The following is a 27722-nucleotide window of genomic DNA, read 5'->3' as shown; positions in this document are numbered from 1 at the left end:
GGCATAATCCCCCCCCAGAACAGGCTGCTTTCAAAAGTCAAGCCTCAAAATAAAGCGACCACTTTTTTTCTCTCTTTTGCCTCAGAACCAGCCTTCTTTAGATTGCTGCTGTTCTTCAGCACTAACTTGCAACAGTTGCGAGCCAGAGTCTACCCCCCTCTGCTAGGCCTCTCAGCAGGCAGGCTAGATCACTGCTACTACACAGTTTTGCCTCAGCCTTTTTTCCCGCCAAAACAGGCTGCCTCAGAGCTCCCTAATCTAGTCCCCAATCTGAGGTTACACGTTCTTCTACTAGCGCACCTCCCCGTGAGGTACACCTAGAAGATTACCTACGCGCTCTCAGATTGTCCCTGACTAGACCCCCCTTGCTCTGGGCACACTTGCCAAGGCTTTGCTGTACCACTGGACAACTGGACCAGTCGTATTCCACACGCTGGACACCAATCAATGTGACAAACCCAGACCTACTGGGATATGCCACAGTTTCACTAAGCTGCCACCAACCATTCCCTATAAGAAGTCACACAGACCAGGGATGGATTTTTAACAAATAAAGGAATAAGGTTTATTTAAACAACACACAGGGAAAATAAAAGGATCAAGTGAATAAGATACAGTAACGTGGCTTAATCTCAATCATACATACACACAGTTTGGTTCACACAGAACACTTAACTTGAAGCACAGACCCTGAACCTATCAGTTCTGGCTAACCATACAGACACCTGAACCTATCAGGTTGGTACTGACTGACACACAGTAGTACCCTGTCTGACACACAGACTCCCACTCAAGCTTCTTCTCTCAGCTCTCTTCCCAGCTTCTCCTTCTTCTCCACACAAGCTCCACATATATATACAGTACAGCCCCTCCTCCTGATGTCCCGCCTTCCACTCCCCATAGGCTGGAACTTTCCCTCCAAACCCATGACAGACAGGTAACATCAGTGCTGTATGTAACAGTTAGTTCTCTGATTTGTTTTCTGAGTGAGAAATCCTAAAGTCTTAGCCATTCTGTATCAGGAAAATGATCCAATTTCTTGATTATTTTGGCAGGGGCTGGGGAAGGAGCCATGATTGTTTACTGCAGGGGAAAGGAAGGAGGAGGAGGAGGTTTTTGTGGCACCCTTAGAGGCTAATGTGGAAAATCTTGGAAATTTATTTTAGTACATAATAGAAGGTCTCCTGAAAGCAGTTAATGCTTACTATAATTTTCAACAAGAAACTCATTATTTTCTCTTTATTCTAAATGGTTAGCTCCTTTATTTAGGTTTTGAGGGGAGATAGTAGAATAGTACATGTCACTGTTCCAGAGTGCAAAACCCGTGTAAGTAGCGAGCACAACTAGAGATACTGCATGCGAGTATCCTAATAAAAGTATCACCCACAAGCTGTACAAAAACTACAGGGCTTTTTGCTTTTTTGTTAGTTGTCATCATCATTGTTATTTTAACTTACATACCACCCCATTTCTTTTCAAGCCCTGTAACACATTTTATTATGACACGGTTAGACTGCAGCCAATTTTATCCTAGTGCATCGCTCAATGTTATACTGAATCAGAAGGACATGCACACATACAGGTGTGGCAGGAGAACTGCAAACAATGAAATGAGATGGAAATGAAATACATGAAGTATCGATACAGTGATAATTATCTCATTAACTGCATCTCTCCTTTCCACATTCCTTTCCTCCCTCACTTCACTTTTTACTAGTCCTCTGCCTCAATGATATTTGTACATATATTTCTAAATCAGTATGATTTGACATCTCATATACTTGAAAAAACATCCACCATAAAAACATTTTCACTTTTAAGGTGCCACCCTGTCATTCTTGATCCCTTGGGTTGCCTTTCTGCTCCCTCTTTTCCTGTGCTCAATATATTTATAAAATACTGTAAGTAATGCATTTCAGCTTTTCTGCTTGGTTTTATGCCTCAACTTTTTGCTCTATTCCTACCCCATCCTTCAGCATTAGGGCTAGCCTGGCTAGGAGCCAGCACGCAGTTGGTGCCTGAGGTGGTGGGTGCTGCGGGTGGCAGCACAGCTCTCTCTGCCACCCGCTCAATGGTACCTGAGCCGAACAGCTGGGGAACTTCAATTCACAGGATGACCATCCTGTCTTCATCGTGTGGCTGTGTCTTAACCAGCTATGTGAACAGTGCCTGGCTCTGAGAGATTCCAAGAGGTCACAGTGTGGTCAGAGAGGTGTTCAAAAGAAAACTTGTCTGTGCCATGGCGAAGAAAGGCTTTCCTCCCACTGTCATGGAGTGTCATCTTGTCCTTTCCAGTCCTTTCCTTTCTGAGTAGACAGAGTCCATTCAGGTCTGCATCAGTGATTACAGGAGAGTTAGTAATCTTGTTTCTGAACTGAATTCCAAACGGGTCATAAATCACCACAGGTGTGACACGCAACCAGACACCACTGTCTCTTAGAGCCTGACATGATTGTTTTACTGTGCACCTTCTGTATTGTAACCCATATGTCCGAAGAGCTGGATAATGTTCCACAAAAGCTTACATTAAAATATAGCAGTCTTTAAAGTGCAACAACTTTTTTTAAAAAAATTCCTTTCCTTTTGTTTTCTTGCTGAAATGCATTCACAGACTAACATGGCTACAGCTCTGAAAACTTCTCTCTGTGTATGTCACTTGTCACTGACCACAACAGCCCCTTGTGGTTTAACAACTTGGCAACAGAAAAATGAATAGGGCAATAGACGATGCCAGTGTTCCCCAGCTATGGAAACACTACAAAGCCGAATGGTAGACAAATTCAATGCAAAAGTTGCTGACTACAATTTTAAATAGGCAAAAAGAACTATATCCAAAGGTATGCACTGATTAATTCTTCTTGCCATATAAATGTGTGTGTATGTTTATTTGTTTATGTGTATTTTAATAGCATGATTGCATGAGAAACGTATATACAGTATGTCCCCCATATCTGTGGCAGATTGTTTCCAAGGGCCCAGTGCATGCTGAAAACCATGGATAATAGCAAATGCCATACATAGCATAGTAAAAGGAAAAAAAATCCAGAAAAAAACGTATTTTCACCATATATTACCAGAACTGGCCACTAGAGGGAGCCAGACACCATGCTAGGCATTCTTCACCAACAAGAATACTGTGTACACAGCATGGTCTCTGGCTCCTTCTAGTGGCCAGTTCTGACAAATACATTTAAAAAATATTTTCAGATCACAGATAAGTGAAATTGTGGATACCGATCCTGCAGATACTGGGGTCCTACTGTATAATCAATGCTGCAGTGAGGTGATGATGCGCCCAAAGTCTTGCTGCTGTATTAACATAATACAGTATTGCACCCATCTGGGCTAGTTATGTGATGCAAATAGAAAGAGAATCACCGCATGCACAGTGGCAGCCATTGTAAAAATTCCAATGAGACACAAATCTAGAAATTCTGCAACTGTAATGAGTATAAAAATACATCTCAAAGCAGTGGAGAGAAGCAGGGGTCCAATCTTCCACCATGGTTTCTGCAGGATGTCGTTCTCTCTAATACAAATACAAACACTTGCAGAGTGTATGATTTTTTTATGAGCGGCCTCTAAAGGTATCACCAATTCCTGCATTTGTATTTTGTAATGGCCACATGGATCGCCCCTTTTATTTCAATTCTCTCTAATAATGACTGAGAAACAAGTGGGATATATTGGTATGTTTGGGGTAACTCTGAGCTTTTCATCCATACAAACAACGCCGTCAGGAACATCAATACACACACATGCATACAACTCCCACCACTCCCCAGTAAAATCTAACATGCTCAGAAGTTGCAGGGGAACACTTAAGGGCCAGCTAGAGGATCAAAACTGTACATCCTAGCGTGAGACTGAGCACCTGAGCTGGCTGGCACCCGGAACAGAAATGCCATCTTTTGAGGGGGGATATGGATGGGTCCTGTTTGTAGGTGGCTAACCTCGTTTCCCCAGAAGGCTAGTTCAGCATTTCACTTCCTCATCCCAAGACCCTAATGCAATTTTGTAATCACCAGCACCACGTTTTAATATGATTTCTCTTTAGTAACATTCGGGAACTCCCTGCTTCGAAAAAGATCTGTGAAGATCACACATTGCTTAAGTTTTGTCAACACAAATAAGGGTGTTATTCAGAACTCACCCTAGTGGATGGGATGGATATGTGTACTTCGAACAACAGCTTTGAACTGTATAGATATGAAGATATAGATATATAGATATAGATGTGGAAGTATTACCAGTTCTCGTAATGACATCATGGAAATATTTTTCTCTAGCGAACATTATACATAGCATGGTCTCTGGCTCCCACTAGTAGCTAGTTCTGGTAAATACAACCCGAAAATACATATAAATACATATATCAGGGGGTGTGTAGCATTTACAGGGAACAGATAACTGAATCAACGGTCCTGCTGTATGTGAAATGCTCAAGGAGTGGTTTCTCATTGCCACCCTCCCGTGGGCTTCCATGGCTGAACAGGAATTTGAATCCAGGTCTCCAGAATCCCCTGGCACCGACTGTGGGTCATCCCTCCATTTCCAACTGACAAAATGCATGGTCAAAAAGCTGCACTTTCTGGCAAAAATATTACAGTAAGACCCCCTTATCTGCAGGATCTGTATCCATTGATTCACTTATCCACGTACTGAATAGATTAAGATGAAGGCAGCAGAACTGGCCAGTAGAGGGAGCCTGAGGCCATGCTATGTATAGCGTTCAGTAGAGCAGCGAGCGGGTCCCAACTATTTTGACACCATGGACCGGTGCAGTTGAAGACCATTCTCCCAAGGACTGGGTGGTGGTGGTGAGCATCTAATTCCTTCATCACTTCTTTGGATTTTTTGGCTGCAGTCTCCATTCGGATCGTTGATTGAACCAAGGCATGCAGAGTCCCTAATTATTTCAATTTCTTAATTACCAAAGCTAAAGTTTTGTACGGTAGTTCTTCTGTAGTCATTATTCTGGTCTTCTTAATGTTCAACTGCAGTCCTGCTTTGGCACTTTCTTTTTTTTCAGTTCCCCCCCCCCAATAGTCATTTCAAGTCACTGCTGCTTTCTGCCAATAAGATGGTACCATCTGCATATCTTAAATTAGTGATGTTTCTTCCACCAATTTTCATTCCATCTTCCTCTGAATCTACTCCGTGTTTAAGATGTTCTACATAGCAATTGGACAGACATCTTTGCCTGTAGGAAATTGTTCTCTCTCTCTCTCCATATTCTGTCCTAAAGGTAGCTTCTAATCTGCAATATAGGTTACACATATACACAGAACACTCAAGTGCTGAGGTACACCCATTTCTTTCAGAACAGCCCATAGTTTCTCATGGCCTACTACACAGAACCAGAGGTTGGGAGTTTAAATTCCCCACTTCACCTCCTGGAGAGGGCCTGGACTTGATGATCCATAGGGTCCCTTCCAGCTCTGCAGTTTAAAGGTTATTGTTATTGCTATTATTTGATTTGTTTACAGTTTAATGGTCATGGCTCTGTCCTATAGAATGTTTAGATTTCTAGTTTGGTGAGATGCTTAGACTGCTCTGCTAGAGAATTATGCCATCCCCTCCCTCCCAAATAAAATGACAGCAGAGAATTCAACCCACCTCGCCAGATGGCAAACCCCAGGATTCCATAGGATGAAGCTGCAACAGTAGAATTGGTATCAAATAGAGAAGGGTGATTACAGTGGTTTGGTGGTTCAGTGCAGTTCAGTGGATTGGCCCATGGTTGTTGCATGGATAGCCTGAATTCTGTGCCCCACCTCCTTCCATGGGCAACCACTCAGAGGAAGAGGCAGAGCAGGGAAGCCCATGGTGCTGCTTCTGACAGGGTGCCCATGGCAGGAGATGGGATGCGGAGTCCAGGGTGTCCATACAACACCTGTAGGTCCTATCTGCAAAACCGTGCCAAATCATGGAACTGTGAGAAGTGCCCATCTCTAGCATCAAACTACTAGGACTATGTGATTCTGTGATCTCTTTGGGTAGCCTATGCCATAAGATGGTTGTGAAGTTACAAGAGAAAGGAAGGAGAGGAAAGGGATGCTAAATAGGCATCCTTCAGTCTCGAGAGACTACAGTATGGTAACGTGCTCTGTATGGAGATCTTGGAACAGCATCTAGTGTGGCTGAGAAGGCCAATTCGAGAGTGACAATCCCTTCCACACAGAAGACAAATACAATCTGTCCCCTGTCCAGCTCCCTGATTTTGCTGCTTTCGGGACTGCCTCTTTGCCTCAGCCTGCTGGACAAGGGTCTCTTCAAATTGGGAGAGGCCATGCCGCACCGCCTGCCTCCAGGCTGAACACTCAGATGTCAAAGTTTCCCATCTGTTGAGATCCATTCCTAAGGCCTTCAGATCCCGCTTGCAGGATGTTGCTATTTCAGTAATGTATACATGCTAAAAATTCCAGCTCAATCTAGGACTACTCTATTTGGAACTCTGTCCTGCCAGGTGGTACAAAAAATGCGTCGGAGACAACGTGGGTGTTTTCGCTTGGTCCCTGGTTGTTCCTACAGCCTAGCCCTGTGATAGCTGGATTGGTTCTGCTCTCTTAACACAACCCCATCATGAACAGGTTGGGTTTGTCTCCCTGGTATGGGCTGGCATTACAGAGAAAAGCTCTTTCTCATTTCTGCTTCTCAGGCTGTGTGACTCTGCTTGCTTTTTTCCTGGAGTACCTCTGCCCTTTCCCCTTTCTGTCCTGACTCCTGGATTGTTCTCCCCCACCCCCTTCTTTTGCCCTGTCCCAGTCTTTATCTCTTGCATCTACCCTCCGGTCAGGAAGCATGGAAACAGAAGGAACAGGTCGAGCTTGTCACAAGGGAATGAAACCAGGCCAGAGTTAGTTTTACCGAGGAGAGGGGGGTGAATAGGAAGATGGTGATTTTCCATTCTGGAGGGAGCCAGTAAGTACCAGCAGCTGGAATTCAACAGCTAGTTGTAGCCCAGTCAATGTCCAGGAGGCTGTAGTTGACCACCCCTCCTTTCACCAGGGGATGATTGAAAATGGGCTTCCTGCTGGAGAGGTGGCTAACACAAGTTAGATAATGTCCCAGAGATATCTTGCAAGGAAGAGCTCAGTCTCCATGGTGAAATCTGTGCTGTGCCTGCAGGAGGTTCCAGGTTCAATTCCCAACATCTCCTAGAAAGACCCATATCTGAAACTTTAGCGAGCTGATATAAAGCAGTGTGGTCAGTACATTAACAAAGACCAGTGTGGTTTGATTCCATTGAACGTGGTTTCCTCTGCTGCCATCTTAACACTCTCCAAATGGCCTATGGATGACTAATGATGCTCAGCCATCTCAGGTCAGAATCAACAGTAATTGCTTTGAGCCTCTAATGTGGAAAGCTTTTTGGTCTTCTTAGAGGTGTGTTTTTTACAGGCAGATTTTCTGATTTCAGAATTTTCCCTAATGCAGAATTCAGTTTAACTCAAGCGCTTACATTTTCTTCTCTCATGCCCTCCAGCAAGAGAAAAAGAACTCCTCTCAATGTTGCTTTCTGAACCCACTGATATGCAGCCAGGCAGCATTATACCTCTATGCCACTGCTGGGATGGTGTTCATGGGGAAGGATAGAGGAAGATGACAAAGACAATCATGGAAACACCAATGTCTGGAAAATGCTGTCATTGAAATAAACTGCCATCTGACTTCAGGGAAAACCAGGCTAGCCTTGCTATTGTTACTTTCCTAATTGATTGATTGATTGATTGATTGATTGATTGATTGATTGATTGATTGATTGATCGATTGATTGATTGATCGATTGATTGATTGATTGAAGATGTTGCTAGAGCACTGTGTTTCTCTGAAAATAAGACAGGGTCTTATATTAATTTTTGCTCCAAAAATGCAGTAGGGCTTATTTTCAGGGGATGTTTTATTTTTTTCCCCATGTACAACAATCTACATTTATTCAAATACAGTCATGTTATCTTCTTCTGGTTGCTGCACAATGGTGGAGGGTGGCGTTTCACTTAACTAGGGCTTATTTTTGGAGTAGGGCTTAAATTACAAGCATCCTGAAAAATCATACTAGGGCGTATTTTCATGTTAGGTCTTATTTTTGGGGAAACAGGGTACAATTTCCATTAGCTATATTTCCCATTTGTTTTGAAGACTGGAAACCCAAATAATGGCATAGTTTCACTATGAAAATAAATAAGGAGATGGATCAGTTTTTGAAATCGCTTTGAAGTTACATTGTAGTCACATGTTTTTTAGGTCGGTGTGTGTGTCCTCTTGGGAAAACGTACCGTTTTTACACTTACTGTGTTGTGTATCCACTGAAAGGAGGGGCTACAAAGGCATTTAGAATAGTTGTATTTGAGATGCTGTCCTTCACCTGCCTTCATCCTGGCTGCCTCTCACAGCCACTAGCTGCTGCAGCTGTGTGTGGTTTTTTTAATTGAATTTAGAAATTAATATTTCTTGCAATCTGAAGTAGTGCTAGCTTAGTATGGCAGATAGAAAAAGAAATTAAAACAGATCTGACTTCAAGCTTTCTCTGCAACCCGACACACATGCATGGAAACAGACACACAGAAGGAGCAAAGGAACCAGAAGCGGACGTTGGGGGAGGGAAAGCAGACCAGTGAGTGGTAAAGAGAAACTGACAAGATCAGCAGCTTCTAGGCGTGCAATAGAGGGAGCATTTTTCCCCACCCAACCTTTCTTCCTCTGCTGGCTCTTTCACACTGTACTACAAGGATTTGCTGCAGCCTGAAACCTGTGATCTTGACATCCATTACTTGACAAACCCTACAGATACAATTTACACCAACAAAGGCCTTCCTATATGCCACAATGATTCAAAAATAAATCACTTTTGCAAGTGATTTAAAATAAACAATCCTCTTGCAGCAGAGTAAAAAAAAAAACCCTCACTTTCCAACAAAAAAACACACACCATGCTTTCTGGTGGGGGTGGGGACATCCACACTTCCCCTGTCTGTCATATGGTCAGAATTTTAAAACTCAATTTCAAACACGCCAAACCTGATTCAAACACAATGTATTTTTCCAGGTGTATCCAAGCCCTTAAGTCCTGCAATTTCTGAAACTTCTCACAGCTTGGAATAGGAAGTATAAAAAGCAAAGCTAAGCATACTGCTTATATACTGCTTATATAGCACTTAAAGCACTTTCTGGGTGGTTTACAAGTTAATCATGCAGGCTACACATGAGGACAGCTGAGTACTCGTTTTATCGACTTCAGAAGGATGGAAGGGGTTGAGTGGGCTACTGTATTTAGAACCCCAGATTATGAACAGAGTTTGGCTGCAGTTCAGCAGTTTAACTCACTGCGCCACAAGGCTCAATACTTTGGCATGTGCACAATTACCTGTGTGTACGTCAATGCATATATGAGACAATTAATTATTATTCAGGCACAGATAACAAACGCCAGTTAAATAACCTGATCAGTGTAAGATAAAGCATACCACAGGGGCAGTACCTGGATTTGAAATTGGAGGTGATGGGGGGGGGGGAATTACTGTTTAATGGGGCAGTAACACGAAATCAGCTGGGGTTGTTGTTCCGTTCTCTTTTCTCCAGTCCAGCAGTGCCAGTTTACGGCTGGCTCAGAAATCTGCAGTTCAGGTGAACCCAAACACTTTGTATTACAAGAAGGGCAGCTTGAAATAAATAATATGCATTTCCTAGGGAGAAAAAAAATCCATTTTTCCTCCAGCTGCTGAAAAAATACAACTAAACTCTGGGAAGCCTGAGGGTGGCAGTGGTGGCAGAGGTTGGCATGATCCCTCCTTATCAGGAAGTCCTGTGGCTTTGATTTGGTGAACTCAAATGCATTGCTGGGTGGGCAGATAAACCTCCATATCCCTCCAAGTCCCAGTTCAACCTTCTAGCTCAATGGTTCCCAACCTTGGGTAACCCGGATGTTCTTGGACTACAGTTCCCAGAAGCCTTCACTACCAGCTGTGCTGGCCAGGATTTTTGGGAATTGTAGTCCAAGAACATCTGGGGACCCTAGGTTGTTGTAGCTGCTATCACGCTGTAGCCAACGGGAGTTTGAGCAAATGATGTGGAAAATCTGATGGTAATGTTTTCCACACCAACTCCAGCTGACTACCTTCCCCACCCTTTTTCTTTCCCCTCTTCTTCTTCCCTCCTCTCTTTTTCTCTGTCCGCTCTTAGTTTATATGATTCGTTGGTGGCATCTGTTTTTTTTTAAGGGTTATTGTTGCTGTTTTCAATGTTTGCATTTTTTGTTTCTATTATATGTGTTGTAACCCGCCCAGAGTAGTGTAGTGACACTAATGGGAGCAGGACACAAACTGAATGAATGAATGAATGAATGTTTTACATAAGAAATTAGGAAAAGCTCTGTTGGCTCAGGCCAAAAGGTCTAGTGTTGCCTTGACTTACAAATGTCCCTACTTATGACCATTTTGAGTTACAACTGGCTCCAGTCGCAAAATTTTGCTTCGACTTGTGGCCGGAGCTTCCACTTACAAACAGAAGAAGGCAGGGGAAAAGGCAGGAAATTCAAATTGCTAACTGTAGGTGGCGACGAGGCTGCTTCTTTGTAGCTCTTTCGCCCCGGCAGTTAGAGAGTGTGCGTCGGAGGTGGCTTAGGACTGCCTGGCTTCTGCTTCTGAGCGTGTGTGTGTGTTTGCAGGGAGGCTTCGGGCTGCCTGGTAAGATAAGATACTGTTTTCTGCTTTTTAAAAACTGTTTTGGGTGTTTTTGCAGCATGGTTTGGGGCTGGGGGGGTTACGTTTCTGTGCTGTGATGGGTCTTGGGGTTTTTTGTTTGTTTGTTTGTTGGTTCTCCCCCATTTCCAATGGGTCTTGGAGAGTTTGTTTGCTTTTTAGTCCCCCCATTTCCAATCTTGCATGATCTGCTTGATTGCTTTTTGCTTTCTCATTTTTGCATTTCTAATGGATCTTGCACAGTTGATTGGTTTTTGGTTTCTTTTCTTTGTATTAGGTCTTGTACACTTGATTGCTTTTTGCTTTCTCTTGTTTGCATTTGCAATGGATCTTGCACGGTTGATTGCTTTTCTCCCCCCCCCCCCTTTGGCTGGAAGGGATTAATCGCATTTTCAACTGGTCTTGCAGTAATTTTTTTGGGGGGGTGGTGGTGATTTTTTTCCCTCGGCCGAAACGGATTAATTGCATTTCATTGCATTCCTAATGGTGCTTCGACTTGCGACCATTTCGAGTTATGGCCATCTTCCTGAATTAATTAAGTTCGTACGTTGAGGCACCACTGGGGTGGGCAATCTTTGGATGTTGTTAGACTACAGCTTCCATCAGGCCTAGCTATCCTACCTAGTGGTAAAGAGTGATGAGAGCTATGGTCCAGCAATCTCTACAGGGCTGCTTGTTGCCCACCCCTGGTGTACCTGGTCTGGTATCCAAAGAATGCATTATCAGTTGCCCCTAAAGCAGTGCATGGACATAGTAACTTTCCCCTGATGTTCCCTTCCCTCCCTTGAGACATGCCTGCATCAGATGCTGAGAGGTATTTTGCAACGAACTGGAATGGTTATGAAAGAAAACACAGCCCGGTGGTGCCTGAAAGCCTGACACGTTCATTGTGGCATATGCATTCATGACCTATTTACACCATCCCAAATTTGTTCGCCTTTAAGGGGCAGAGGACTTTCTGTTGTTTTTGAACTACAAGCTAAGGAAGAAGGCGACCTCTTGGTAGACAGTCATGGAATATTCTTGTTTTCATGCATACTGTGAAGCCACTTTGAATGCAAGAATTGCAGGAAGCAGGCATATAAATAAACCTGACCTGGTTTGAACATGGGGGTTCCATCTGACCATCAACTCTGCCAGGGCACTCTTTTTTTTTTTTAAGTATTCATAGCAGCTTTCTTACGTGTTCCCCAGCTTTTTAATTCTTCTTCTTCTTCTTCTTCTTCTTCTTCTTCTTCTTCTTCTTCTTCTTCTTCTTCTTCTTCTTCTTCTTCTTCTTCTTCTTCTTCTTCTTCTTCTTCTTCTTCTTCTTCTTCTTCGATGGAAAGAAACAAGTAAGAGACACTCTAGAATTTAGTCTTCTTGAAACCATGGTCTAGAAAACCAAACTGTCAACTCTAGATAGGACCAACCTCTAGCCCTCTCAGTGAGGACTCTAAAGCGCTTTGCACTGGCATTGAAACACTGCCTTCATCCTTATTTCACATGCCCACAAAGCTTAGCCATGGCATCTCAACCACATTTCAGGACTGAATGCTAGTCCCTGACTAAGCAAGGCAACAAGGGGGGGGGGCGGTTCAGAGTACTTGGTTTCCCTTTGTTTAAGAAGTGGGTGATAAATTCCAGAACACTGTCCGGGGAGGGGTTTGGAGCCCCACCCTTGCCCCACACGCCCCTTGCAGACTGCAACTATTTCCATCCAAGTAGCTAAAGCTGGCCTCTACATCAGTCATCAGACTTTGAGACTTTAATAAAAGCATATAATTTTGGAACCACCCACAAGAAGATGGGGCACAGCCTGAGGAAGACGAATTATCATTGAAAGTTTGCTTTCTTATTTGTTTGTTTGTTTGTTTTATTTCCTTAATGGTCCAATAAAGGGATCACCTGTTCCTGTATTTGTGTGGTGTCCTGATTTTTTCCCTTGGTGATGGGATTTCTGCCAGGCATTTTGAAGTTTGTATTCATGCCCACTCCAAAAACACACACATCAGCCCCTGATCCACTTGTAAGGATACTGCCGAGGGCTACGTAGCCAAAAATAAGCACAACTAATGTGTCTTTTTGCCCTGATTTCCCATCAGTGTAGCTCCACTTTAGGAAACATGCAGTAAAACATGCAGTAAAACAACTGTATATACATCGCCTATATAGAACAAAGAATACAATATGAAACAATGTGGCCAAACACAAGAATTACTGTAAGTCAACCTCGGAGCCCCATCAATCACCTCCAATGCTTTGCGGAGGCTGGTGTCATTTACTAGCCACAAGATTCCCTCTAAGATACCTGCACATACGTGCGTGACTCTACCCCCCCCCTCCATGCACCCTTCCTCCTCCTTCTCCTCCATGCACCGACAGTGATCTTTTTCAGCTCCTTTGGTCTGTATGTATCTGCCTGCTGGGGATCACATTTCCTGCACTTCATGATGAACGGGTGATTTTTAAGGCAAGTGGTTCTTCTGTTGCACCTCTTGAAAAAACAACACACACACACACACACGTATGCAAACCCAAAGGATCAGAAGGCATCTTAAACACTAGCTTGTTTGGGTTTGTCTTTGGTATAAGTGTTCATGGACTGTAGCCCATGTACTTAGATACAAGGGCTGCTTCCATCAAATCCTTATGCCAAAGAACACTTGTTGATCTTTAAGGGACCACAATATTTCTGTTGTTGCTCTTTTGGCTGCCAAGAGGCTAACACCACTACTCCTCTGGGGGTTCCTCCTTTTCTTTCTTTCTTTCTTTCTTTCTTTCTTTCTTTCTTTCTTTCTTTCTTTCTTTCTTTCTTTCTTTCTTTCTTCGATCCCTCCTTCCTTCCTTCCATCATTTCTTTCTTTCTTTCTTTCTTTCTTTCTTTCTTTCTTTCTTTCTTTCTTTCTTTCTTTCTTTCTTTCTTTCTTTCTTTCTTCGATCCCTCCTTCCTTCCTTCCATCATTTCTTTCTTTCTTTCTTTCTTTCTTTCTTTCTTTCTTTCTTTCTTTCTTTCTTTCTTTCTTTCTTTCTTTCTTTCGCCACTGGAGCCTGATTTTCCCCTCCCCCTCCTGGGAATCTGCTGCTCTTCTGAGCTGACCCTTTGCCCTCTGTCAACTCTTGCAAAGCCAGGAGACTGGCCTTTAAGGAGGAGGGATAATCAGGGCAGGGCATTGCACCACTTCCTCCAGGATCCCACATACGCATGTACAGCCCTTTCCTTGCAGAAAGGCAGCCAGCCCTTCTGATGGAATCCCAGCCTGTTCTACAGGTAAGTCTGGGTTCCTTTTCCTCCTAACAATTTGGAATTGCTCCCCGCCCGAAGACCTTTGGGAAAGCTTTCTCCAGCAATTCTCCAAGTCCTGAAAAATGAGAGGCCTTTTTGGATCTGGTCCCATCTCTCTTGCCTTCTCTGGATGCAGTATGAATACTGGTCTTTTCCTGTGGACTAGGACTAGGGATGGGAAGGCCTGCCAGTTTTACTTTCCCCTTCCATATAAGGTATTAAAATCTTAAATTCTTTTTATCCTTAGATTTTCAAATTCCATGAAACTCTTCAAAACCAGCCAACTAAAATTCTACACGCACATGCCAACTGCATCCACCAGCTCTACCCCCCAGACTCCAGAAATCCTAGATTTCAAAGAATCATCATAGGGTTGGAAGGGACCTTGGAGGTCTTCTAGTCCAACCTCCTGCCCAAGGCAGGAGACCTCCTGCCATCCTGGACCTCATACCATCCTGGACAGATGGCTGTCCAATCTTTTCTTGAAAACCACCAGTGATGGAGCACCCAAAACAACATCGGGGAGGCAAGAGATTTGCTGGTGACATCATCCCTTTCCATAGGGCTGTTCTTTTGTAGGACACAGGGTCTATGTGTTGACCCTACACATTCCCATACATCATCTGACAGCAAGTTAGAGTAGTAGATTTGACAGCCTCTTTGAAATCTGCAGCATGAAATCAGCACATACCACTAAAATAAACATGCCAAGTTTATCCCTCCTCTCTTAACTGCAGTTCCTAAGGGTGCTCCCCCAAAAAAGGATTCTGGGAACTTTATCCCCACAAAAGGAAAATTTCCAAGTTCTGGATGGGTTCCAGAACACTAGGTCATTTAAGTGTGGCTTAAATGCATAAAAGTTGCCTTTGTGAAAGGGTTGATCAGCATGTGGCCCTCTCCAGCCCCCAGGGCCCTCCAGCACCTCACCCCCAATTATATATTTGTTAACATGCCCAAACAGTTCCATTGTACCCTCTGGGGTATGGGCAATTTTCCTGTGTTTTCAGTGCCCCCCATCACCCCTGCCCCCCCATTTCCAAATTCTTTCCCCCCCATTCTTTAGAAATTTTCTTGGCCACTAGAGAGCACAGTTGGGCTTTTCCAAATATGTACCCCCTTCCCCATTTTTTTGTAAGAAAATATGCTCCCTATTAATTACCACTAAGGTTTTGCAACCGTGATCCTGAAGAAGAGGCTGGATTTCAGTTCACAGAAGCACTGGCCAGTAGGGTCAGTGGTCAGGGAACAAAATCCAAAACATTTGGAGAGCCAAGGGTTGGGAACCCTTGGTCTATCACACTGACTGGCAGAAGCTATCCCAGCTTTCAGGTGACATCTTTCTCAGCTTTATCAGGTGGGAGGGATTAAACCTGGGACCTTTGGCATCCCAACAGGGGCTCAGTCTACAGACATCACCCTTTCTTTAAAGAAATGGTGACCAAGGACCTGAAGTGTGTTCTGAATGGTTCCTTCCCCCTACCCTCAAGCAACTGCAGCTTGTCACCTGAACCCTGAAGAGTTAACTAGTTTCTTCCTGTGGCAGGTGGGAAGCTCTCATAAAAGCCAGTAGAAATTACTTGCAGACCACTTACCTGATGATGCTCTAAGGATAAAGTCCATTGCGTTCTTCTCGGAACTTACACAACTTCTAATATTTATGGTGCTGTTCTAATACTAGGATCAACCAGTGGTTAGGATTTGGCACTTTCACTCCCCCTATGTAGGAAGAGGTGGGAAAAGTTACTTTTTCAGATGACAGTGCCAATGGCCATGCTCAGGTGATGTGTTCGAGGAAGTGTAGTGGGGTTGGGGGAAGGTAATTGTTCCCATCTCGGGAAGTCTTGGAGGAAGAGTCATAGCTGAGTGATATCAGGACTGGGCTTCAATATCAAACCTGGATCTAATACAAAGGCACTGAGCTCTCTCATCCCCCTAAGGGGATGGAGATTTACTACATGAGATTCCTGCAATGGCTGGGATTGTATTCAGTAAGGGACTGTGCAGACTTAATATGCACAAGGTTCCAGGTTTGATTGACAGGTCCGACTGGGAAAACATTATCAGGTTGGACTGGATGACCTCAAGGGAACAGCCATGCCCCTGACGCCATTCGCTCATACAGCAGCAGGTAGACAGATTTCACCCAGTGCTTTGGCTAGGAAGCTACCTTGGGTCCCCACTTCCCCAAACATAAACAAAAAAAGGGGGGAGAAGAGTGAAATTTTTGCACCTCCCACTTGCAGATACTTACTAAGCATGTGGTCCTATGGGAAAATAGATCTCATTTTGTACCACTCGGGGAGCAATCTGGTGCAATCTATTTCCCTAATGATCACATGATGCACAGGGAAATGCGCTACAGCCCAGCCCCACTCCGTGCCCAAGCTAGAGGTTTTCAGTTCAGTTGGAGGGCTGTTACTTGTTGGGACTGGGCTGGTGGAAGGGCACTTTACAGGAGATCACTCCAATTAAAGCAACCCTCTCTAGTGTGATCAGGAGAGTGCCTTTGCAGCTGTCAGCTCTCACCCTATGAATGTCCTTGCTTTTGCTCTTTCCATTCTGGGCAGGAAAAGGTGAAGAGGCCCGACACAGGCTCAGGTGATGCCTGAGCCCATCCTCCAGTGGGGCTTCACCTGCAAATGCCACCTGACAGTATGGTCATCTTTGCTCCTTCTTTGTCTTTCCTGTGTACGGAAGGGGGAGCAGCAAAACCAGGAATGGAATCACGCTGACTATGATCAGTGGCCAAAGGGATTCCCTTCAGGGTAGCTCCCATGGGTGGGGCTTCGTGGAGGGGCAGGGCCTCATAGAGTGGGTGATGCTTATCTGCAGATCTCTATTGACCAGATGGGGAAATCTCTTTTGGACTGGTTTTGGTCCAGGGGTTGAAGGCTCCCTCATCGCTGAGAGTCTGGTGTGATAGTAAGCCATGAGAAAGTCCCTTGCCTGACAAACTGGAGAGCCACTGATGGTGAAAGGCAGAAAAACAGCTCATACAAGGTGTTTTCTCAGAATTTTTTCCAATAAATCAGATCTGTGAATGTTTTGATCCTGCCATAGCACAGCTAGCAGATGTACAAACTATCTAGTAAAGTTTAAAAAAAAATAGTGAGGTAGTGACAAATTTTGGATGACATAGCCAAGACGAAACAGTACATTGACCAAGTTAAGGAAATGATGGGAGGAATGCAGGGCATGAGCTATGAATCCAGTTGCCCAGCATTTAGAAGGGGTGGTGGTGGTGGTGGTGGTGAATGCAGACCCTGCACCCCCTTCCATGCCCTTTCCTTGCTGCCACCATTGCAGAAACTTCAAAGAGGTTGAGTTGCTGTTGGTGCCAACGCTGTCATCATAATCTCCTCTTTCGATCTCCTTGTTCTCATTTATACCAGTGAGAAACTGGAGAGAGCCAGATCTAAATAAAGGCTCTCCCAGATCGCTTATGAAACCTGGTGCTTGACTGTGTAATTGGTCAATTTACTCGTTCATTCTGGTGAATTCACCTCAAATCACTGGCACGTGCTCCTGCTTCAGGATCTGGGGTATATTGTCTCATTTGGGGTTTTAAAAAGCAGATTTCCCAGTTGCCACAATGCCCCACCAGGCACCTCATGCTGAAAAAGGGACTGCAACCAGACCAATACACTGCCTGCTTTATCTTTGCTGACACCTTGCATCCACAATGATTTCTACACTGCAGCCAGGAATTCTCATCTACTGAATGGGGAATTAGCTGGGAAAATGGAGCCACAGCCAAGAATCAGACTGGCTGAGAAATTTTGGGAATTGTGGTTTAAAGAACAAAATTTCCTAAGCTCTACTATACATTGATGATTCCTTTATTTATTCTAGCTGGCTTGTTAAATGTGTGCTGCCAAATGGATATGTCTTGAATTCTAGTCCTCCTCTGCCCCTAGTACATAATACTTATAGCACTTTACCCATGACTTCTGTACCCTTATGCTTTTCTCAGTCTTGAGTGCACCATCCTATCTCCACTACCCCATTTTCCCCCCAACCGCATATAGGCATCATTTTTCCGATTGCACATTCTCCACTCCCAAATGCAGATCCTGTTTCCAACTGTAGTTCTAAAAACATTGAATTTGTTGGGTAATCCACTTTATAGCAATGGACTCTCCACTTAGGATTGCCCCCACTCCCAGCGGCAAAGGCTTTACCAGTTCATAGAACTCAAGTTTCAGCTGGGTTTTTTAGCACTGAATCTATCAGATTTAATGAGATTGCAGTTTGTTTGTGAAAGTTCTTCAGTTGCTGACCTGAATCTAGTGACTGATTAATGATAACGGCTCTTTGATAAGTCTGGTTTGTTTCCTCTGCGCTTAAGTAACCAAACAAGATTCTTTGGAGCTCTGGGTGTTGCTGTGACTTTGCTTGCAGGCAAGTCAGCAATTTATATTTGCTTGAAAAAGTCTGGCATGAATCTAGTTGTATTATACCACAACTCCCATTATTCCCACTGAGAATGAAGGCATTAAAGCCAGGTAAAGGCTGGCTTTAAGATAAATACTCTTTTCTGCTGTGTAAAATGTAGTGCATTTAATTCAATAGTAGTGACATTGGAGCTGCATGAAATTTCCATTTTTTTAAAAAAAATCCCCTTTGCAAATTTTATACTGTCATAGCCACAGATACTTTTTGTGTGTGGATGCAGGGGAGGCTTAAAGGTAAAGGTTCCCCTTGACACCTAGTCCAATCATGATCACTCAGGGGGTGTGTGCTCATCCCCGTTTCCAGCGCGCCTAGACAGGGAACGCTGTTACCTTCCCACCATGGTGGTACCTATTTATCTACTTGCATTTTTACATGCTTTTGAATGGCTAGGTTGGCAGGAGCTGGGACAAGCGATGGGAGCTCACTCCGCCGCATGGATTCGATCTTACGACTGCTGGTCTTCTGGTGTTGCAGCACAGAGGCTTCTCTGGTTTAACCCGCAGCGCCACCACATCCCTTTTGGGGGAGGCTTAGGTCAATAAATAAATGTATGCCACAAATTGGTTTACTGTACTTGTAAACCTTTGGTTTGTATGCCACATGCAAACCAAACCATACAAACCAAACCAATGTATGCCACAAATTGGTTTATTTGCAAATCTTTTCTGCTTCCCACTCTGTCTGCTTCAGCCTCTGTCTTTAAATAACTGCTTCTGTAAATGGTACCACCTGAGTCTACGTGAGGCGTAGCCTAAAATGTTTTGCTGTCTGAGGCAGAACTGCAGAACCTGTGTCCTTGATGATATACAGTAAAGGCAGTCATGTTGTTTTGATACATGAAGGAGAAAATCCCATAACCGTCGCTTCCAATCCCTGGTAGTAAAAAAATACAATTACAATAAAAGCAAATAGCAGTGTATTCCTTTTTAAGAATAACCCATACCTACTCTTTAGAAGAGCACCTCACTATGCCTCGTGGTATCCTTATCCATCCTGGTCAACTATACCAGATACCACCATGACAGACGCAGTGGTGTATCATCTGTTGCATTATGATGTCATGGAACTTCACTAAACCAAATAATACAAGCCAGTACAATCAGGTGCTATTACTCTTATCACTAAAAGGGCTTTAGGTCTGAGGGAAATCATCAGGATGGGGACTGGAATCATGGGGCCTACCGTCAAGTCTGATTAAAGCCATACAAGTGACTGAACTGGAATTTTTTTTCCATTCATTCAACTTGTGACTTGGCTTTCTCCTAAGTAATATTTCCCATCTCTGGCTTTCTCCTACACTGGCTTTTAAAAATGGCAGCAAATTCAATGTGAAGTAAATGTTCTATAGAAAACAACTATGCATAAATTAATGTCAACAACTGTTGGGAGTTTTATCCTGCTTAACACCAGAGAAGCTACAGGTAGTGTGGTAAGCTAAGAAGGATGATGACAGCTAGAAGTAAAGATATTTTGTGTGTTGTTTTAGCAGAAAGGTAAGTGAAGGTATGAGGAGGGAAACATGGCATGTGAAGCAGACAAAGAGGTAATGGAGTGTTACATTTTATTTTGTGTCTAACTCCAAAATGGGGCAATTTATTCAAGGAACTGAAATACGATGTAAAAGCCAAGCAGAAAACCAGAGAGAAAAACTAAGCTACTGTTAAGTAAAATCACACATCTCAAGTTAGGGACTAATTTTCAAGTTATTTACACACATCCCTTCTTTGCAGCTGCGAGGACAAGAAATATAACATTTTCTCATGGATTTGGGTTGGATTTGTTTTGTTGACCTGCATGTGTCAATCTGTAGTTTCTGAAGTGGCAGCCATATTGGTCTGTGCAAGTGTATCAGATAAGAAACAAAACAAAACAAAATGTTGTGAGTTTTCATCGATCAAGTCCATGTTCTCAGCATATTTGGTTTGGATTAGAAGGTGCAGATTTCCATGTATGATCTTTTTTTTACATATGGGCAGATCACAAATGGCCACATCCTATTGCTCCATTACCCCAGAATAATGACCCGAGACCAGAATTATGGAGTAAACACGGGCCACCCTTTATTGAAATAACGAATGTGGTGATTTGTGAATGGGTCCCCATTCTTGGCAGTACTGAGGTAGATGGAACAATGGTTTGACTTAGTCTAAGTCAGATCTGGTAGTGTTTTTTTTTTTTTTTGGTTTTTTTTAAATATAGCCTTCAGGTGCCTTAGGCCTGGAAAAGGATGCTTTACCATTGTTTAAAAGAAGTAAAATTAAAACTGCACGTTAGCGGCAATTTCTGAAGCAGATCTTAGCCAGGTGGGATCAAGAGCTGCACAAAACCGAAGAGGTCCCACAGCATTGCCACAGGAAGGCAAGACAAGGTGTTAATTCTCACCGCCTGGTAAAACCGAAATGCAACGGTTGCTTTTGAAATGTATTTCGCGCTCCCCTCATAATCGGAGGCTCGGAGTCGTCGCTTATTTCTTTTGTGCCTAAACGAGGCAGTGGCCCTTAGATACGGGTCGGGAGACTTTCGAAGGCAGCCGGGACGAAGAATGCAAACAAAAGGCGGCCCTCCTCTTCCAACAGCGAAGTTGCAAATGCCAGCGGGGAGGGGGGGGGGAAATAAACCTGAACCAAAAGAAAGACGGGAAGCGTCGGGAGGTCTGGGCTGAGGCGTTTCGCTTTTGCAAGAAGGCGCCTTTGCTCCCTCCTTCCCTTCCCCCTCCGGCGCCCCCCTCCCAACCTCCTGGGGGCTGCCGCCTGCAGGCGACCTACGGCGAACCAGCCGACCCGCCGAAGGAGCGCTTTGAACTCCGCCAGACTTGCTCGACCAGAACCGCGGCACTTGCGCGCGCTCTCTCCGCGGCGGTGGCGGCTCCGAGCAAGGGGGCGTGGCCGCGCCTCCTCCCCCCCCCCCCGCGAAGCTTTTCCAGCTTCCCGGGCGCCGGGCCAACTCGCTCTCCCGGCGGCGCTTTTCCGGCCGGTGCTCCCAGAAGAGGGAAAGGTGCAGGAGCTGGGACGAGCGCGCGGGCGGGCGGGCGTGCGCGCGCGCCTTCTCTCGCTCTCCGTCTGTCTTCTGGGCACCGTGCGTGCATGTGCGTGTGTGTGTGTGTGAGTGTCACTAGGAAGCCGAGCGCAAGATCCTGGTGGTGGCGGCGGCGGCGGCGGCTCCTTGTTCCCGGTGCCAGCCGGCGGGCGGGAGGGGCGCCGCGCCGACCCATGCTGTCGCCTCGGGCGCGCACCGACTCTTAACGCGATCCAGCACATGGGACCTGCGGGGCTCGCTTGGGTGCCTTCCCTGCCGGAGGGTCCCGCCCACCTCGTGTCCTGAGAGCCTCGAAGCCCCCCCTTTCTCCCCCGACCGCTTCCCAGCCAAGGCTGCACAGAAGGTTTGCTGCTCCCTCCTCCTCGCCTCCCTGTGCTGATTTCTCTCCATGGGGCGGAGGAGCGGGACATGAAGGTGAGTGGGTGGGTTCCGACCTGACTTTTCTGCCTGTATTTAGCGATCGGATCCATGGGGCGCCCCCGGCTTTTCCACACACCGCCTCCGCTGTAGGCGCGGGAGGCTGCCCAGGATGGGCGCCGAGCTGGGGCAAAGGAGTGAACTGGACGGGACCCTCAGGGAATGGAGGCAGGAGCGACCAGAGGTCTGTGGGCTCCCCAACGCAACCTATGGGACCTACCAGTGCGATTCTGTGAAAGGCGAGCGCCCCGGAGCGAGCGCGACAGCGAGCCGGGACTCCGGAATTCCCCCGCTTCAGATCTCACCTCTGACATCCCAAGGCCGGGGGGGGGGGGCCCTCCGGCAAGACCCCTGATCCCATTTAATGGCCACCTCTTCCTCAAGCCAACCAAAAAGGCATAAGAATGGCCCCCGGTTCTCAAGATCCCAGAGCATTTCTCCAGGCTTGATGTTACAAAAAAACCCAAACAGTGGTGGGTGGGAAGGCATGATGAAAAAGCAGCGATAAAGTGGAATACATGCAAGCTGCGATTTCCTTCAGTTCACCTTCCACCCAGGAGCAAATGCTTTTGAAGTGCCTTTCAGGATTGCTCTTAAGGAGTGTGTGGTGAGCGTAGGCAAAGTGCTTTCAACCATCTTAAATGGCTATAAACGTTAAGCATTCTGTGTGTAGAAATATTATAATCCCCATTTCCAATATTGCTATGACTATATTAATTGTTCAGTAGTATTATGTATTGTACTGTATAATTCTGTAGGATTGCAATTGTAAGCATGAACTTCTCATAGTGCTGATAGAAGGCAGGATCAGAGAAGGAGCTGTAGCTGCCTTTGTATCCCACCGCTTTCTTTTTCTCACTCCCCCAGGTGGCCCGAGGTGGGCAAGGAAGGTGGCATGTGGAGCTCCTGCTTGGGGACCCTTCCAGCTTGCCCCAGTTCTCCGGGGGCCTCCAGGACCCAGTCCCTGACAGGCGCCTGCTGGAGGTGATTTGGAAGAAGATGCACCTGTTCCGCAGCTGCAGCTACCAGATCCAGCTGGAGGGGCAGGTGGGCAGCAGTGCTCCCAGGATCCAGGGTATCCGATGGGTGAGTAAGGAGGTGCTGCGGTTATTGGGGAGCCCGGGTGGTGCTTCTCCCCCCCCCCATGGGTGGCTTTTCTAGGCAGGCGAGGGAATTTGAGTGGCCGAGAGACACCTTCTGAGTTTGGGAAAGCCTGCTGTTCAGCCAGGACAAGCGGCAACATTTATTATTGTGCCGGAGCTGGTTTTGCAAGCCAGCTGCTGGGAGTCAACCTGATAGGGCTGGGAGCAAGGACACGAGCCGGGCAGGGGATCAGCATGTTCTTGGCTCTACAGAGGACGTGAAGCCTTTTCCCTTAAGCAGAATCTGTGCACGCATGTCTTGCCGAGCCCAGGGCGAGCGAACGAGAGCACTCAGGCATGTCCTGGGACAGCATCCTGCATCTCCCTCTGGACTTTCAGTTCTCTTCAGCCTTCTTTGTGTTGTTGTTCTCTCGGTAGGAGTTGTGGTCATGCTGGTTCGGCTTTGTTTGTTTGGTGTTTTCATTTCCAGGATGAGGCAAATGGTCTACGCTGAGACACACATGCTCTTTGTTTGTTTTGTCATGTTTGCCTTTTGCCTTCCCATAAGGAGCTCCGGGTTATCCCAGTTTATCCCCCATAGCAGAGCCTAGGAAAGCTACTTTTGGGGTCTACAGTTCTCCTAATCCACCCGCTGGTCTGGGCATGGGCTCATCCTCGTAGTTCAGGCTTCTCCTTGTGGGCTATATGGGCTCAAGTGGCTATGCACGGTCAAATCCCTTCCAAGTTATGATGACCCTGAGAGTCAATGACCTCCAAAAGGTCCTGTCCTTAACAGCCTTGGCATCCGGATTCTCACCCTATTCTCAGGTGTGTTCTGCCCACTGGGGACATCAAGGTAAGACATTGTGGTCAGCACCTTGGGGCTCACTCAGAGCATGGAGCAGGAGACTTCCAAAGGTGACAGTATGGACTGGCCCTACTGCCGTTTCTCATTCGAACAAGGGCTTGGCGCTTCCCAGCCCTGCCTCATCCAGCGGGCGCCCACTCAGAGTGCCCAAAGGAGAGAGAAGGGCACTGCCTCTGAGTGGGTCTCCCTCAGGAGAGATGGGGCTGCGAAGTGCTGAACGCCTGTTCGGACAAAACCCAAGCCAACACGAACCACCAAAACGGGGGTTCATGGCCATCTCTCTTTTAGAGTCTAAACATTTGCCTGTTTTGCCCTGTTTAACCCATCGATACTTCTGCAACTCACTCTCCCCTTCCAGTTTCCTAGAAAAATGTATTATTGGTGTCTGTCTCATTCCTCTCCTTTATTTTTATGGGTGGCTTTTCCGGGCAGGCGAAAGGTTGATACTAATCTCAGCAGAGGTGTCGTGATGAATTGCAAAGGGTGGGGTGCACATCGCGATAGCCATACCTCCAAAGGGAGTCCAAAACCTGCCGGGGACGATGTTGATTCATATCAACAAACCCATTTTGGCAGTTTTCATCCCAGGAGCTGTCCCCCACATCCCCACAGCTGTACCCCAAGGCACTGCCTTGTCACACACCCATGAGAAAAGAAGGCACCGTTCCTCCCTGTTGGAGGCAACAGGACCTTCCTGCGCTTCCCTGCATTTGACATCTGGAGAAGGAAGAGACGGGTGGGTTGGCAGCTGTTCTGTTTCTATCCCATAGTGATTTCATCTGGATGTCCTTCCCATTGCGCGTCCATCAAAGAGGACCTTGTGGGGTCAGGTGTCAGAATATTTCCCTTTTTCAGCAGCAGCAGCAGCGGTGGCATATGGGGAACTGTTTGGACTGAATGCTGCCTCCTGTGTGGGGCAGGGATTTGGGTTGGTGGCAGAGGAAGGGGAGACAGCAGCTCCGCCACTCACCACCCATGGTCAGCTGCCTAGAAAACCTCCTCCGTGCGCCTCTCTGATCTCATTGTTTCTTGTGTTAGCCCTTAATAAGCAGTAGATCCTTTTATTGGCAGGGCATCTTGCAGTTGACTGAAGATTTAATAGAGAAGAAAGGGACTGGCTGTAAAATTCCTGTTTGTAGGGCCTTTTCTGCTAAGAACTGGCCAGGAAGGAGATGGGTTCTGGATGGCCCTGGGTCGAGCGTGGCTGGTCCTAGAGTAGCACTAGAAAGAGAGACCGGTAAACTCCCTCCCGGCATTGTCCTGAGGCTGAAATTGGCACTCGGAACTCCTTGGAGGAAGGGCGGGTGCGGCAAGTGGAAAAATAAATACAGCCGTGACTTTGCTTCTAAATGGGGCTGAGTGAGCAGCACCCACGCTTGCCTGGAAGCTATGGTTTTTCAGAAATAACAGCCTTCTTTTATAGTCCCCGGGGACAGAATAGAGTGAAACAGAAGCACTCTGTGAAAGCTCAGAGATGTTCTCTCTCTCTCCCTCTTATTCTTTGTTCTTCTTCCCAGTAGTACAAAAGCAGTGAGACATGGATCAAATTAAACTAAATTTTGGCCCTCCAGATGTTGGGGACCACGGGTCCCAGTCTCCTTTACCATTAGCCATGCTAGCTAGATGTGTGAGCCAAGGAGACCCTCGCCTTTGCTGTCATAACTGGCATGTGACTACCAAGAAGGCAATCTTCTTAGGAATTTCCCCAACTTGTCTTCATTTGACCTAATGTAAAGAAAGACAAGACGACCCTTTTCTGCTTTGGGAGAGTTATGTTGGAAAGGGAATATTGTCACAGCTCCCCCCCCCCCCCCGTGTTTTTCTGTGGTGTAGCTGCCAGGGAGAAACTCATAAGTTGTTTTAAAGGCATAGGCTGGGTACAATCCTGCGTGTCCGACTGCTGAAGATGGAGGCCTTACGGTATTCTATGGAGCTTGGTTCCTACTCTGCATGCAATGTTTTTGAGGCTTCCATTTCTTTTCCAACCACAGAAATATGTCATTTGATGGGTTTGAAGCCAGCCTTTACAAGCTTCCTTGCACAAGGCTTCAAAAGGGTTGATGCAATCCCCATCTCCTGTGTTATGCCTGCTGCATTTCTCAAAGTCATGGCAACTTGGACAAATGGCAGGTATCATATAGTAGTCATTTTATATCATTGCATGATGGGGATCCGGCTGCTTTCCTGCTTTCTTCATTCTTGATGATGAGATCTTTAAACAGTGCTTGCACACAGAGAATTGTGCGTCCTTTAAAACTGGTTTTAAAAAAGGGGGTCCTAGGCCCCACAGTGAATGAATTATTTATTTTATTTATTCCGTTTTTATACTGCCCATCTAACTAGTGGTCACTCTGGGCAGTTCACAATACAATAAAGCATAGAGCTGATATAACAAAGTGCTCCAAATTAAAGTAACTTAAATTAAAAAAAACTAGCCGCCTAGAGTGGTCGTATAGACCAGATGGGCAGGATACAAATCAAATCAAATCAAATCAAATCAAATCAAATCAAATCAAATAAATAAATAAATAAATAAATAAATAAATAAATAAATAAATAAATAAATAAATAAATAAATAAATAAATAAATAAATAAATAAAATAGCAAAGCTTTAAATAAACTGCAACACAGACAAAAACAGGGGGCAATGAATATAAAAAGGCTGATAGTCTCATGGATCTGTTCCCTTTCCTCCTTGCGTATGGTCTACTTGACCCGCACCAGCAGAATCCTCTGCAGAAGACATTCCAGAGGAAGGAGGCTCCCCAGGGAAACTCCCGGCTGTTCGCTTTGGTCTAAGGAAGGGCGATGGCCCTTCGGGAACAGGAGCAGCCAAACACAGCCAGGAAGAAAAAACGGAAGCCCCACATTTGGCTGGCTGCCCACTTCAGCCGGATTGCTGGCGACAGGCAGGCTCTCCTGTCCAGCCAGAGAGGGAGGAAAATGGGGTGGGAGGGAGGGAGGGAGGGAAGAGATGACAACCCCCCTAAGGAAGTCGCCTGGAACTGGATGACTGGAACAGCAGCTGTCCTCATCACCTGTGGGCTGCAGCTGGAGGGGTTAATAAAAGGACACAAATAACGGGGTACCCAGAGAATTGGGGGCCGGTGCTGATTATTAGGACATCAGAGAGATGAGAAGAACTTAATGAGGCATTTAGTTTGTTTGTTTATTTAATTATTTATTTGATTTATATCCCGCTCATCTGGTCTGGTCGACCGCTCTGGGAGGCTATGTTGTTGTCTTGTGCCATCAAGTCACCCCTGACTTACGGTGACCCCAGGAAGGAGTGCTCGCTCTCCAAAATGTTCTGTGGCTTCCTTTGGGGAGTCAGTCCATCTTGTATTTGGTTTTCCCTCATAGGCATTAAGCAGGGAGTAGAGTGTTGGTGGTTTACGTCAATGCCTTATTTTCTGGGGCTGATCCCCAAACCTTGCTGCCTGAAGCAAAAGAGAAGGTGGCCCATTTCTCTCCCATGCACTCCCTGTTGATTATATGAGCAGAAGTTAACCGAATGGGGTGTTGAGTCTTAGTTTGGAACTCTTAGCAGGACACCATCCTTCACTATACCCAGGCCAGCTTGAAAGCTTAGGGATCACACATAATGAATGGGTTATGGGACGCTGCACGCAGCTCTTTCTACTCTCTATCGCTCAGCATCTGCCACCAGAGATAAGAGCCCTACCCTGCCTCATGGTAGGACTGGCTTTGCTTAAAATAAACAAAATCAGACAAATGACGGAGAATTCGGCTATTTATTCTGTAGAGCTAGTAGAAATGAAGTGAAATGAATCCAGCTTAAGGAGGTTATTGTTAAATAGTGTCATCCTACTTCAGTGGCAATGTTTAAGGGCCAGGGCACGTGTTTTGTGGGCAAGAAATGGAAAAAAACAACAAC

The 27722-nt window shown here is 45.7% G+C and overlaps 1 protein-coding gene across 3 annotated transcripts in view; it reads left to right on the top strand.

Moving 5' to 3' along the window:
- The first annotated feature begins 13800 nt into the window (after positions 1-13800).
- The window catches only part of RAPGEF3 (Rap guanine nucleotide exchange factor 3), an 84938-nt gene continuing 71016 nt past the window's right edge, over positions 13801-27722 (top strand). Inside the window, exons 1-2 of one of the 3 annotated variants that reach the window (XM_020779016.3) lie at positions 13801-13950; positions 22741-22959. In XM_020779016.3, the coding sequence (XP_020634675.3) occupies positions 13885-13950; positions 22741-22959 (285 nt within the window). In that variant the 5' untranslated portion in view covers positions 13801-13884. Of the gene's footprint in view, positions 13951-21733; positions 21871-22740; positions 22960-27722 lie in introns of those variants that run through there. The other 2 variants (XM_072991248.2, XM_020779022.3) reach the window with 2 other exon arrangements.

This window comes from Pogona vitticeps, chromosome 2 (genome assembly GCF_051106095.1).
Source record: "Pogona vitticeps strain Pit_001003342236 chromosome 2, PviZW2.1, whole genome shotgun sequence".
In the NCBI taxonomy this organism is placed as follows: domain Eukaryota; kingdom Metazoa; phylum Chordata; class Lepidosauria; order Squamata; family Agamidae; genus Pogona; species Pogona vitticeps.
This window is presented reverse-complemented; position numbering and strand designations above follow the sequence as displayed.